This window comes from Solanum lycopersicum, chromosome 11 (assembly GCF_036512215.1).
Source record: "Solanum lycopersicum chromosome 11, SLM_r2.1".
Taxonomy (NCBI): Eukaryota; Viridiplantae; Streptophyta; class Magnoliopsida; order Solanales; family Solanaceae; genus Solanum; species Solanum lycopersicum.
The window spans coordinates 4,845,342-4,860,219 of record NC_090810.1 but is presented as its reverse complement, the minus strand read 5'-3'; the positions used below and the strand labels follow the sequence as shown (position 1 = coordinate 4,860,219).

The following is a 14,878-nucleotide window of genomic DNA, read 5'->3' as shown; positions in this document are numbered from 1 at the left end:
AAATGTATCAGCAAAATACATTGAAATTATCACAAACGAATGTGGTGAAATTGGTGAGACTGCTCTTTCTATTCGAGCTCTTCTATAAAAATATCTTTTATAGAAAATGCTTCTCCCGAAATAGAACCCTACGAGCTATGTAGTGTCAATCTAAAATAGTTGAGCTATAATATAAGCATAGAACATAGAGAGAAAAAAGCTTCGACCATAAACGGCTTTGATTAGCTGGCGATGAGAGCTTATCATGAGTGTCACAGCAGCAGATCAAAACCACACTGCTAAACCCCAGCCTGACATATAACGACAGTAATGTAATTTAGCAAACAATCTAAGGGTAAAACAGGTAATGAACAAGAGGTGTCAATCGTCCACGTGTGAACTCTTTTCTTCTCACTGCCTCTTCTTGTCCACTTCTTAACCCGACCCGATTCAACACCCCCTATATAAACACCTCCGACGACGATCACTCTCCCCGTGATCTTTCTCCGACCGGCGAAAATTCCGACGTCCTTTTTTGCCGTTTTCCTTTTAGAATTATAAAAGAGGAAAACGGAAAATTGATTTTCTGTTTTCCGTTTAATTTTCCGATTTTCATTCGTTTTGTGCATTTTTCACCATGGAGGAGTATGAAGCTTTTCTGATTGAACCTGAACAGGAATGGCAAACGGTGTCGTATCATAAGAAGAACAAAAAACAGTCAGGTAAGTCGAAGCAGGGAGAGGAGTTCTCCGGCAACTGGAACAACGGGGAGAGCTCAGGTGATGTTTTCCGATCGATCGAACAACATGCGGAGGAGAGAAGGAAGCGTATAGTTGAGTCTCAGAAGCTTTATGAAGCTGCTTCCGGTGAAAGTTCTGCCGTCATTGATAAAAACGAGCAGGATAGCGATGGAGAAGATGCCGCTGGTGGTGCAATTGAGAATGACGGTGTTGTGGAGAAGAAGAGTAAGCCGAAGAAGGTGAAGAAACCTAAGGTTACTGTTGCTGAAGCTGCTGCGAAGATCGATAATTCTGATCTAGTTGTTTATCTCGTTGATATATCAGTGAGTTTTCAATTGGAAAAATCTGATCTGTTGTTTTTTATTGGTGAATTCTGAATGTTTAATTGTGGAGTTCCTTTTTTTTTTTAAATTTGCAGACCTCGTTTGATAAGCAGGAAGATATACAGCTAATGCGATTTGCAGATTACTTTGGACGAGCATTCGCCAAAGTGAGTTCATCTCAGTTCCCATGGATGAAGATTCTTAGGGAATCTTCAGTTGAGAAGATGATTGATGTGAGTTTTTCTCTTTCTTTTTTTAGTTTTTTTAATGTTCAATTAGATTTTATTTACTTGTTAGATGCTTAAATGTGTAGAAAGCTAAATTTGAGTCTTTGTACTTGAATGTTCTGGTCATGGAATAGATGAAATAAATCAAATCAATGAATTTTTATTCAATAATGAAAATCGAGATCAATGCAGTTAAATTATGTCTCTCTTATAAGTTGGTTAGCTACCTATCATTTTGTTCTAGGATTCTTCTTCGAATCCTACTTGGGGAGATTTGATTGAATCCAAATTCTTTGATTCAGAATAAAGGGGATCTTGTACTTTTGTTTACACCTATTCTATTGTGTGATATAGAAACTAGCAAGTATATAATTCTGCAATATTCTGTTTTTATATCCTTGATTTTTTTGAGGGAATGCCTTACATGTTATATGAAATGTTCTTGATCTTTAATTTGATAGTCTGAATGGTATCACCTGCAAATTTTAATTTTTGAGTAATCAATTTATTGTCTTATTGGTAATGCTGTTTCTTATAATGAGTTAACTCTCTTGTTATTGAACAGATCCCTGTTTCTCAAATTTCTGAGGATGTTTATAAGACATCTGTTGACTGGCTTAACCAGCGATCATTTGATGCACTTGGTTCCTTTGTGTTATGGTCATTGGATAGCATTATTGCTGATCTTGTACAGCACGAAGGAGCTTCAAAGGGATCCAAAAAGGTGGTTCAGCAAGTATCTTCAAAATCCCAGGTAATACCACTCACTTTCTGTGTGCGCTTTGTCTTTTCTGCATGTTATTTTGAAAGCTTGTGGCATGTGTAGTGTAACTTCAATGATTCAATTGCTGTTGTCTTTTTGTGGTGATAGAAGAAAGAATCAGTTGAATGTGCTATATATTTGAAGAATCATCCACCATAAAGGATAAACGAAAAGGTTGACTGGGTAAGGTGGCATGGATATCTGAACCTTGCATGTGTGGTTAAAGCTTCCCCTGTATATGTACATCCGGGTTCAATAAAATCTTGAATTTGAATCCATAACTAGTTAACACGTCTTATTGGAACCCATCCGTGATAAATGCGATAGTTAGTGGATTTTGTTTTCTGTCCTTGTCTAACTAAAATCTTTATTAAGTGGTGATCCCGAGTAGCTCATGTTTCTTTATTTCAAGAGTTGCCTTATGTGGAGTGGTGTATCTGAAAACCTTGATTTGCATATTTACACTCAACCCTTGTGATAAGTAAGTCTGAAGACCTGTCGTTAACGTCACGTTACAAGTGCAGAAACATGAATTTTTGATAGAAGTGTACTGATATAATGAGAGACCCACCTGTATGATTGTCAATTAAAGAAATATTTTTATAATAAAATAGCATACAGCTTCCTGCATAAACATCGTTTCCGGGGAAGGGGGTTGGTAAAGTTCTGCCTTTAGTTTAGAAACTTTGTAGTTTTATAAAATAGCATACAGCTTCCTGCATAAACATCATTTCCAGAGAAGGGCGTTGGTAAAGTTCAGTTTGCCTTTAGTTCAGAAACTTTGTAGTTTGTAGTTTTTTCCCTTTCATATCTATACATTTGTGTTGTTCATGAACTGGTTCTGCTACACCATGTGATATGATTGTTTATTTAAATGGTTTGGGGTTGTCCTGCAGCTGTAGATTCTGTCTTTTCATGTCAATAGATCTTCTTTTTGGGCTAGAACAATAATCTGATCCATTCTTCTTAAGAAATTTGCTCAGTTATGTTAATTGCATAACATGGTGAACAGTTATTTATTTTGTTTGTCTACATGTTCTCTTTTGCAACTTATTATCATGTTTTCAAATTTGATGTCAGCCTAAACATTTCAGATGATTTACCTTGATCATTGTGTTATTCAACCTTTTTCTGGGGAGCTTCCTCAAATGTTCTTTCTGAACTCTCTAAATGAAATTTCAGTGGAGAAGAAACGTTTTTAGCTCTGTCATTGTTTAATGAATCTGAATTACTAATTTATTTATTTCCTCAGTTCTGTTTCCTAAGGATATACTAAGTGCAGTTTTACAATTGTTTGCATCTTCTTTCAACATATGAATTGGAAAATATCATGCCGATATGCTATTGCTTATTAGAAGACTGGCTTAAGTCAAACTTTATTCTGGGACAGTTTTTTTTCTTTTTCCTTTTTACTATATATTTATCATTCAAAATCTGCCAAGTATTTATGAACTTGGAAATTAAGGATCTCAATAGCTGATACTGTGACTTTTATATGATAGCGTTGTTGACATATGTCATTGAACTGCAGGTTGCCATGTTTGTGGTTCTAGCAATGGTATTGAGACGGAAACCTGATGTTTTAATCAGTCTCTTACCAATACTGAATGAAAATGGGAAATACCGAGGACAAGATAAGCTTCCAGTCATGATTTGGGCAGTCACTCAGGTAAAAATCATTGTTCATTCTAGATGATCTTTGGGATATTGCTATCATCTATCATTTCAATGCTCCCTCACTTATTGTTGTCTCTAACTTGTCTCAATTCCTATAGGCTTGCCAAGCTGATTTAATCGTGGGATTGTTCATGTGGGTACATTTTCTCTTACCATTGTTAAGCAGTAAATTGAACAGTAACCCACAGTCGAGAGACTTAATGTTACAGTTGGCTGAGAGGTACATATATCTTCTCTTCTTAAGCTTACTTAAAATGTGTTTGATCACCTCGTCAAGTACTAAAGTGGTTCGCTATTTTTTCAGAATTGTATCCTCACCAAAAGCCCGTGCTATACTCATAAATGGTGCAGTCAGAAAGGGAGAACGTGTTGTGCCTCCATCAGCTCTTGAGGTTTTGATGAGGATCACCTTCCCAGCACCTTCTGCTCGAATTAAGGTGATTTTTACTGCTGTTATTATGCGTTCCATCAATATTCTAATAAGTTACTAATAAATATATTCATTTTGTATGGGAGTAATTTGTGAGGCTTGTTATGTTCAGGCCACTGACAGGTTTGAAGCGGTCTATCCTACACTGAAAGAGGTAGCTCTTGTTGCTGCCCCTGGGAGCAAAGCAATGAAGCAGCTAACCCAGCGGATACTGCCTTTTGCTATCAAAGCTGTAGGGGAAGGTAAAGCAAAAAGTTCGACTCTATGTTGACTCTGTAGCTCCTTTGTTTTTTGCGTCTGATTTGTTAGTGATTGCTTATTCAGCTATATAGTCCTAAATATTACATGTTCTATAGGTGTTCCTGATCTATCAAAGGAAGCTACTGAGCTATCTATTTGGTGTTTGACTCAGAACCCCGACTGTTACAAGCTGTGGGTAAGAAATCAAAGTTCTTGATTTTATCTTTCCAAACTCATCCCTTTATTTATCTAATTTCTCTGTTATCTTTCCATTGTGATTGTAACAGGACAATATTTATCTGGACAATGTAGAAGCAAGTCTAATAATAATTAAGAAGCTGTCCACAGAGTTCAAGGCGCATTCTGCTAAGGGACCTGAACTTGATCCATTGAAGGTGACCTTGAACAGTCTCAGACTTAAGGTATGTTAATCTTTCTGAGTTGAAAATACCAGAATGATATCTATTGAACAAAAGATGAAGTCTATCAAATTTTACAAGTTATTTGGTTACTCTTGTTATAGGTCTGTTTCAGTTGAAAAGGTAATTATAGTTTCATGCTCACTTTTGGGATTTTGTTTTTGGTGGGGCGAGGGCATTGGCATTGGCATTAGAAAAAGAGTCCACAAGGCCAGACATCATTGTTCTTTTTGCCACGCTTACAGCGATATTGTATTATTTCTGTGTTTATCTTTCAGCACTAATTGGCATGCCTTAAGAGATGTAAGGTGTCTTTGGCATGAAATATGACACATGAGATTCCACATATTAATTTTTTTGGATTAGTCAAAAATCATAAACAACGAAGGATAGTATGGCCCTCTCAAGAAAGGAAACAAGTAGTTTAATGGACATCATATAGCCGATGTTAATTTCATCTGATACTTTTTTTTCTTTATGATACTGTAGAGCGAGAAGGCATTGGTCAGTGGGGATAATGCTGCTCATCAAGCGTCCTTGAAGGAAGTGCAGAAGTACTGCAAGATTTTACTTGGACGTTTATCCCATGGTAATGGATGCATGAAGGCTTTCTTTGTTATCGGTCTAACAATGGCTGTGGGTGTTGCTTTTGTCTCCAAGGAGTCCCCGGAGGTCAAGAAACTGTTGGCAGATCGCTTCAATGACTTGCAGTCCCTGGACTTCAAGAAACTGTTGACAGATCTCTCCAACGACGTGCAGTCCCTGGATTTCAAGAAACTGTTGTCAGATTTCAACTTGGCTTGAAACTTCCCCTTCTCACATAGAGGGTTGTAAGTTAAATCACACCTACCTTTGTTATATGTTTAAATTATGTCCCGGCACAGAGAAGCTAGCACACCCCAGAACAAAAATGGGTAGAGAATGAGTTGTTTTAGAAAGGAAAAAAAAATAAAATAGGTACAGCAGATATGATGCCAAGTTTCTGGCCTCAGTTTACAGTGTTTGTGTTTGTTTAGTTTTTTTATGAAACAGAACTATTTAAGTAATCGAATTTCGTTTGGCTGAACTATGTTTGGTTTTTCAAGCCATTTTCATTTGATAAGAAATGGTTTGTAACTTTATATATGTAGTATATGGAAGGAATTGTAAGATATGATTATGGTTGGAATAGCTTTCCCTTGACTCTGGCCTCTATTCTCTAGTCTATATTAACTTGTAGGTTTGTTCGGAAATTACACTTATCGACCTCGGAAATGGATGGTCTTGAACTTTTTACCCTGCTTTGCACCTTCGAAGGTCAAAAGTCAAAACTTAGTAAACGTGAAGTTTGGCTCATAGGGCAAACGGGGTCAAAAGTTGACCACTCACTTCCAAGGCCAAAGTTGGACCATGCAAGAGAATGGTAGTACTCTGATAATGAAGTTTTGGTTCTTTGGTCCATAGTCACGTAGGAGCCTTTTGGGTTTAATTATAAGTATATATTATAAATAATCTAAGGTACGAGTATCAAATGGATGGATTGAGTTGGTCAAAATGGATTTACTGAAAAAATAAGCGAGTCAAGTTATTTTGTGTTTGGATTTTAGAATACATATTTTTATCAAACCAACATAAAGAAAGTTGCATTAGTAATACTTATCGTACATTTTTTGAAAATAATATGATGATTAATTTAAGACGGAAGAAATAGTTTTCAAGAATAGGATAATGGAAGAAAAAGAAGCAAGTCAAAAATATACTAGGTAGTATTTATTAATTCTTTGTGCCAATAGATATAAATTTGTGTTTTTCAAACAATGTGTTAATTAAGCATGTTACTCAATAATAGTTTAATTAATTAACGAGATATATGTAGACGTAGTGATGGGCTTTTGCTTCTGAAAGTACCATATTATATAATACACACTTTATCATAATGATTGCTAAAATGATCAAGATATGATTTTACAGATACTACCAATCTTACTAAGTTTTAGAGAGAAAAAAATATTCTCCAATATATATTACTCAAACCAAGTATATAAAAAGAGTACTATTAAATTCAGTAATTTTAAAATAAGTAATAACATCTCACAGTAGAAATTAGTTCAAGAAAGTAAGAGATTCTTTTGAATATGTAAAACTCTTTCATGATAAACGATATAAATTTATTATGTAATATAAATATCGAATACGAATAAATATTTATCGTCATAGATCTACTATCATACTCAACATATGCAATAAATGCATCAACATGGGGTTTCCCTTTTTTTTTCATAAGGCATGACGTCCGTACAGTGCATGTAGTTTATAATACGTGACAATGCACGTTATGTCGTTGTGATATATTTTCAATTCTTTCGTTCATCGAATTTAAACTCTGAGAAATCTTTTATTTATTTGATTATAAAATATTATTAATTTATTATAATAATAATTTATTTTATTCAATATTTGATATCTACGTGACACTCCCAAACAAAAATTTCATCTTCAACTTGCAAACCTGAACCTTCTAGTTGAGTGTAAAGGGCATAACTACCAAAAAAAAAAAAACAAAGGTTTTATTTCATAATTTTTTTTTCATTCACTTTTACTATATCATTTGATTTACTTACAAAATGCATAATGAAATAAAGAATCTTATTAAAATAGTGAAAAACGTTTTAACTTTTCTATATAAAAACATTAAATACAATCTTTTTAACTACTTTTTTATTTTCTCACTAATTCAATCAATATGTTTGTAGGAGTGCGGAGCTTAAAGGGGAAAAAATATTAACAAAAATTCCAAAAGAATGTATGAAATTTTCTTTTAACTAAAACAGTAAAATCGCTAAGGATGTAGCAATTTTGTTGGTCGGCGTTAAAGAAAATCGTTGCTATATATGAAATTTTCTTTTAACTAAAACAGTAAAATCGTTAAGGATGTAGCAATTTTGTTGGTCGGCGTTAAAGAAAATCGCTGCTATAGCAACAATTTGTACAATTTACTTTTTTTATAAAAAAAAAATCAATAAATTGTTACCAAGGCAGCGATTTACTTTTTTTAAAAAATAAGTAAATTGATAAGTTGCTGCCAAAGCAGTGATTTCTTCAAAAATTAAAAAAAAATCAAGTAAATTGGTAAATCGCTGCCAAGGCAGCGTTTTACTTCAAAAATTAAAAAAAATTAAATAAATAATGAAATAACTCTTTTCGTGATACTATAATTTTTTTTACTTTTTTCCAATTATATTCCTGGAAAGTATATATACACGCGATGATGCAATCAAACATTTTTTTAAAAAGAGTTCATAGCGATATGTTGAATTTCTTTTTTTTATAAAAAAGTAAATTATACAAATCGCTGCTATAGCAGCGATTCTCCTTTAACGCCGGCCAACAAAATCGTTACAATCTTAACAATTTTACCATTTTGATTTTTAAAAAATTTCATATACTCTTTTAAAAATTTTATTAATATTTTTCATCTTTTAGGATCCGGACTCACGTTTGGAGGAATAGCCGCCATAGATTTTACAATGAAAAATTAGTTTACGTATTTTTTGATGCGTGCACACTCGATAAAGCTCTTATGCAATAGTATAAAATTACACGAGAGATGGAAATTATACTAGAAAAATGTTTCAATAAGCTCGATTAAAATACCAACTAATCGAGTATTGCACTAACTCAGTTATCTTTATATAAAAACTATTATTTAATTATTATTAATTATTTCTTATTTGTATCCCAAGTTTACCGGTAATCCAAGTAATATCATAAATAGTAGTGTTAAATAATAAATGAATCTCATCCGTATATTGGTTAGTTGATGGACGTACCAGATTAAATCTTAACCTCAATAAATTGGTCCTCTCTCTACCCATTAGGATTATCAATCATATATTCTATACAATATTTTCATTATTAACAATTTTGCAATAACATAAAATTACCACACAAAAAGAAAAAAATCAATTTACGATTAACGCTTTCGATAGTACACTTTTATGGTTACAATAAAGGTTATCTATCCCATACAATTTTTGATGGTCGGTAGGAAAAAAAAAAGACTAATGCTTAAAGGCCATGTTACCTCATGTGACCACTAGGATTTATTTTTTAATTTTATATTATCCATATAATCGCTGCATGTGATAAATATTTAAAGTCAATCAAATAATTTAAAACAGATCTATCCTTTTTCCAATATATAATTCAACTTTTTAACACAATCATTCCAATTTATACTTCATTTTCAAGCGTCAAAATTAATTTTTATCTAACTATTTATTCACAAAGAATGTAATCAAATGATTAGAATATTTTTATTCTTAATCTAATATACGATGTATAGCTTTTCAATGGAAATCATTTTTTAAAAAAAACTTTATAATAGATTTTATAATCTGTTCAGTATAAACTTTACAAACAGAATAATTAAATCAGAAAAAAAGTTATGGAGCAATTGATTTGGACAAATATAATCAAATTTTAATTTTTTGGCATTATTGAGAAAAAAGAGAAATGAAACAACAGAATAGTACTTCCTTTTTTTGTCTCTAAAATTTCAAGATCCAAGAAAACTCCTCAACTAATATGCTAGATACATAAAAACGAGAATAGTGACCAGAAAATTTAGTCAGAATTAATTTTAAAATTATAATATTTTTTAATTTTAAAATAAATTAATCTTTTTTATTTCTAGTAAAATGTATTAAAGCTAAAAGAGAAAAGTGTTTTAAAAAAGAAATTACACACAAAAGATCTCATTCTGGTAAAATTTTCTGGTCAAAAAGATTTTTTCCATAAAAACAACACCAAAACATCGTTATTCGAAATGACCCAGTCGATTTATAGGATGATCATTCGCACGAATGATTCGAAATTAATCTTCCTTCTACGTTTTCTGAATCGAGTCAACAGTAAGATATGAGAGAGATTGTATAACAACGAATCTTATTATTATCTTAGAACTTAGATCAGATAAATTATTTTTGATAGACTAACTTGTTAGATAAAGTTGACAATATTTTTTTTAAAAAAAATTAAAACAAAAATTATAATTCACCGCAAACACGGCGTTATCACCGCTAACTTTATTTCATAATTATCAATCAACTAAATGGACTTTTCTTGTGCATTGGTCCCATTTTTACGCCCTAATATTCGCTTACTTGCTTTTTTGTATTTTATTTATTTTAGTTTTAATTTTATCTACCTCCAAATTGATAGAAATAATTACACTTATAGTCCTTTTGAAAAATTATAATTATAGCATTCAAGTAAATAAAAATACGTATTTTTAGTCACTTTGTAATGTATAATTTTGAGTTGAAAATGTATCAAAAGTAAATTTATATTCTTAAGATATGGATAAAGTTTACATATACATTATCCGTTTCATACCCTATTTATAGTATTACATTGCATAAGTTATTGTAGATCTTGATCGAAAGTATGTGATATTAATACTATTTTTAGAATTATGTTATTCTCAGTTATGGAGTGATATTTAAAATCAATATAGTATATCGATAATCAGATAGTTTAATTCTTATTTTCTCCATCCAATTTATATAATGATATTATAATCAATTTTACGAATGAGATGGATATTTTGAAATTTTTAGTTTAAAATAAATTTTAAATTTTTTGTGGGTCTATAAATTATCTAATTAAGAGGTAAAATAGAAAGTTTGAAATTAATTATTACTTACTAAATATATAAATATGTCATTTTTTCTTAAACTGATTTAGAAGAAAAGAGTGTCATATACATGGACAGAACGAATATAATTTGATAATTAAATTTGTAAAGATTCATAGTTAATAGGGATCAAAATTGCACGTATCCATTACTATAAGGTCATATTTGCTTCATAAAAATCATCAGGATCAAAAATCAGAATTTATATTATATTTGAGGGACTAAAAATGCTAATATCACAAATTAAAATTAGTCTATAAATATTCACACTTTACTCTTCTAATTCCATCAAATATTTCCATTTATCTTCTCTTCTTCTTAAATATTTTATTTTCCTTCAAACTATATAGTAATTTCACTTTCCATTTGAAGAGAAGAAAAATGGCAAAGAGTGGTTACAATGCTAGCTTCTTGTTACTTATCTCAATGTTCTTGATTTTGCTCACTTTCTCTAACGTGGTCGAGGTAAATACGTTTAACATTTGACGTATAAATGTAATTTCGAATTTATATGCACCTTATTTTTCTATACAATATGATTAACTGATTACTCTTCGATCTATGTGACTACACCATTAATCTCAATTAATTATTACATAAAAATATAATGTACCTTTTTTTTTTTGGAATTTATGTGTCTTTTTCTTCATTTTTACAGGGTTACAACAAGCTCCGCCCAACAGGTATATATATATATATTTACTCTCATTTTTAAAATTTTATCATTTTTCTTAATTTTTAATGTATGAGAAATTTTTGTGTAGTGTATATGTTTCGATATATATGAGTTAGTTTAACTAGTTTACAAGTATTTTTCTTAGAAAAATATGATAAGTTTATTTAACATTATAATTTAAAAGTCAACTTAAGTTTGTCCTTTTTCTTGTGAAAATACTTCTAAATTTTTATTTTTCAAATATAATTTTTAAGGATAACATTTTAGTCATTTTAATAAATAATAATAATAAAATCGTTACACCGGCTTATTATTTATTTCAACTTTCAAACACAAAATGTTTATCAACTATTTTTAGTTATAAAAAAATAACAAGAATCTTGTGTTTTTGACCTTTTTTACCTAGGGATGAACGATAATTCAATCTACTAAAATATCTATCACTTATTTTTATTTTTATTTTGTTTTCGCTAGAGTTTGAACTTGATTTTTTTTAATTTTATTTTAATATATGGTTTGTTTGATTTTTTTTTTATTATTATTATTATATAGATTGCAAGCCAAGATGTACTTATAGATGCTCAGCAACATCACACAAGAAGCCATGTATGTTCTTTTGTCAAAAATGTTGTGCAACATGTTTATGTGTTCCTAAAGGAGTTTATGGCAACAAACAATCATGCCCTTGTTACAACAATTGGAAGACTCAAGAAGGAAAACCTAAATGCCCTTAATTAATTAAAATATTAATAATTAGGGAAATTAATCTTTTTTTCCCAATAATTAATGGAAAAGATTAAGAGTACTATAGCTATATGGTCATATTGTGTTTTGTATTGCATTAAATTGATTTGGAGTAATTTTGATGTAATGTTTTAAGCATTTTGTATTTCTCTACTTGTGTTATCATGTTGTCTGAGCTGAGTTGTAGTACTGGAGCGATATATGATCTATGTATTAGGATTCATATAGCCGTTTTCAACTTGCTCGGAGATGAAGTGTTATTGTAATCTTTCTTTTTTATAACGAGACTATAATAATAACTTATTTATTGAATCGAGTTTGTTCACTTTGGAGCATTTTTCATTTCTCTTTTCTGTTCCTGTTGAAATTTAAAATGAGTTGTAGTACTGGAGCGATATATGATCTATGTATTTGGATTTATATAGCCGTCTTCAACTTGCTTGGAGATTAGTGTTATTGCAATCTTTTTTTTTACAACGAGACTATAATAATAACTTATTTATTGAATCGAGTTTGTTCACTTTGGAGCATTTTTCATTTCTCTTTTCTGTTCCTGTTAAAATTTAAAATGAATTGTAGTACTGGAGCGATATATGATCTATGTATTAGGATTCATATAGCCGTCTTCAACTTGCTTGGAGATGAAGTGTTATTGTAATCTTTCTTTTTTATAACGAGACTATAATAATAACTTATTCATTGAATCGAGTTTGTTCACTTTGGAGTATTTTCCATTTGTCTTTCCTGTTCCTTTTGAAATTTAAAATGACTTGTAGTATTGGAATGATATGATTATAGTCCAAATTTATATAATTGACTTCAACTTGTTTATATCGAGGTATTGGGACTTGTTTTCATCTACCAAGTTTTTAACCGTTTTCTAATTTATTTACATAAAAATAAATTATTGTCGTGATTTTTTTTATAGAGTCAAATGATAAAAGATTTGGTTAATATTATATATTTTTTCATTATATTAGTATGCAAAAAATTGTAATAATAATATTTTTCGTGTATATTTTGAACATTCAATTTTTTTTGTTTAAAATATTAAATCGATATAATCTAATTTAACTTTAAAAATAAATAAAATTGATTTTTTAAAAATATAATATGACAATTAAAAATGGACGAAGGAAGTATATATATATATATAAAAAAAAAACTAAATTCTAATTTAGTTGTACCAAACCTTGTTTAAATTGGAGAAAAATAAAAGAGATCCAAATATATTAAGTTTCTATATTTACATAACATATACTAAAAACATTGTGTGAAAGAGAGAAAACAAAAGAGAACAAAGTTTTTTCCGTTACACACTGCTTTTTTATAATATGTGGTTCATATGGTAGTTTACAGATAAACTATAAAAAAAAAAATATTTAGTGTCATTCATAAGCAATGTTTAAAAAGTGAATTTCGATAATTATTTAATGATAATTTACATAGAAAACTTAAAAATTCAATAAATTTTTAATAAGTTTTTGATCCTTCATATGACTAGTATATCGATTGTCACGTTATATAACTTTATTTGCTACAAAGTAACTAAATTTATGTTGACAGTTAAATGAATTGGTCTTTATATTTATATATTTATGAATTGAATTAATATTTAGGGGCATATATTTTTTATAGCCGTGAGAAATAGCTAATGAAATATTATGATGTGAAAAATATAAATTCACGGCTTATAGTAAAATTATTTGTCTTAAAGGTAAAACTTAAAGGTAACTATAAAAAAGTATGTAAATGACCATTATACGAAGATTCTTTTCTTTCAAAGTGAAATTAATTGACATACCTAATAATATATTATTCGCAACCCATCACTCGAATATTTATGTTTACTAAAGTTTGTTGCTAAAACGATATTTATAGAGACAATTTCACGCCATCACTTTGCCATCTTCGTTCGTCTCATTGAGCTATTAGGTTTTAATCTCATTTAGTGGGACCAAATAGCCTCAAAATATTCTTACATAATGTGATATTGGGCCAAATATCACTCTTTTTTTTTTCAAAGGAAAACTCTCACGTACAGCCACTAAAAAATAGTCTAATTACTCTTCATAGGTATAATTTGATAATTACAATTCTTAACTACATATTATACGGAGGAGAAAGGCGAGTGAGATTTTGAGAGAGAGAGGGGAAAAGAGTTGGAGAAAGGTGAATTTATATGTATATCGGTTAGATAATTACATATTATACATATGTATTTGTATATATAGCAAGCGAGATAGGGAGAAGAAGGCGAGAGGTAAGAGAGATTGGGAGAGGGAGGGGAGAGGCGAGCGAGAGAGGGCAGAGAGGTGAATTGTATATGTATATACTTATATATATATTATACATATGCATTTGTATATATGACAAGTGAAATTGGGAGAGGGAGGAGAACGACGAGCAAGATTGGGAGAGGGAGGAGAGAAGCAAGCGAGAGATGGAAGAGAGATTAATTGTATATGTATATAGGTTAAATAATTTTATATTAACATATGTATCTGTATATTTTGATGAATTATACATATACAAACGTGACTAATCATACGAACTCGAAGTCAGCCCACGTAATTAATCTATAATATTAATGGTGATTGGTAATTATAGCAAACTATAACTATAATGAGTAATCAAATAGTATAAATTTATTTAATCGCATAATTTTCTCTTTTAAAAAGGCCTCGTGGTATTAAGAGAATGGAAAAATTACATGAATTGGTACATTTTAATAAATAATTATTGATTTTAGTAATCTTTTTTTTATTTATTATCATTTATAGCAATACTATATTAAATCTGCAATATGTATTAAAAGTAAATTATGTATACAATATATATGAATTATAATTGTTTTTCAAAATATATTATGTTTGTTTGGTAAAAATTTGAAACATTGTATTATAAGTGTATTAAAACCTGTGATAAATGAATTATCTTTCATTAAAATTTGTATTATATGTGAATAAAAAATTGTTCTTTG

The 14,878-nt window shown here is 30.1% G+C and overlaps 2 protein-coding genes across 2 annotated transcripts; both read left to right on the top strand.

Annotated features, from left to right (window-relative positions):
• Positions 1-345: 345 nt before the first annotated feature.
• LOC101258515 (uncharacterized) lies at positions 346-5,980 on the top strand. The gene is made up of 10 exons (XM_004250138.5): positions 346-1,042; positions 1,138-1,275; positions 1,835-2,023; positions 3,564-3,701; positions 3,808-3,929; positions 4,014-4,146; positions 4,252-4,381; positions 4,496-4,575; positions 4,667-4,801; positions 5,288-5,980. The coding sequence occupies exons 1-10, from the start codon at positions 617-619 to the stop codon at positions 5,600-5,602; spliced, it is 1,806 nt and encodes a 601-aa protein (XP_004250186.1). The 5' UTR covers positions 346-616; the 3' UTR covers positions 5,603-5,980.
• Positions 5,981-10,763: 4,783 nt separating this feature from the next.
• On the top strand, positions 10,764-12,207 carry RSI-1 (protein). Its single transcript, NM_001247737.2, has 3 exons — positions 10,764-10,940; positions 11,134-11,158; positions 11,704-12,207. Exons 1-3 carry the CDS (start codon positions 10,857-10,859, stop codon positions 11,883-11,885), a joined length of 291 nt encoding a protein of 96 aa, NP_001234666.1. The 5' UTR covers positions 10,764-10,856; the 3' UTR covers positions 11,886-12,207.
• Positions 12,208-14,878: the final 2,671 nt, after the last annotated feature.

What these genes read in the sequence shown, in the direction of transcription:
- RSI-1 (NM_001247737.2), top strand. Translation starts at nt 10,857, where the DNA reads ATGGCAAAGAGTGGTTACAATGCTAGCTTCTTGTTACTTATCTCAATG. An exon ending in CTTTCTCTAACGTGGTCGAG is followed by an intron (nt 10,941 to 11,133) that starts GTAAATACGTTT and finishes TCATTTTTACAG; the next exon opens with GGTTACAACAAGCTCCGCCC. An exon ending in CAACAAGCTCCGCCCAACAG is followed by an intron (nt 11,159 to 11,703) that starts GTATATATATAT and finishes ATTATTATATAG; the next exon opens with ATTGCAAGCCAAGATGTACT.
- LOC101258515 (XM_004250138.5), top strand. Translation starts at nt 617, where the DNA reads ATGGAGGAGTATGAAGCTTTTCTGATTGAACCTGAACAGGAATGGCAA. An exon ending in CACCTTCTGCTCGAATTAAG is followed by an intron (nt 4,147 to 4,251) that starts GTGATTTTTACT and finishes TGTTATGTTCAG; the next exon opens with GCCACTGACAGGTTTGAAGC. An exon ending in TATCAAAGCTGTAGGGGAAG is followed by an intron (nt 4,382 to 4,495) that starts GTAAAGCAAAAA and finishes CATGTTCTATAG; the next exon opens with GTGTTCCTGATCTATCAAAG.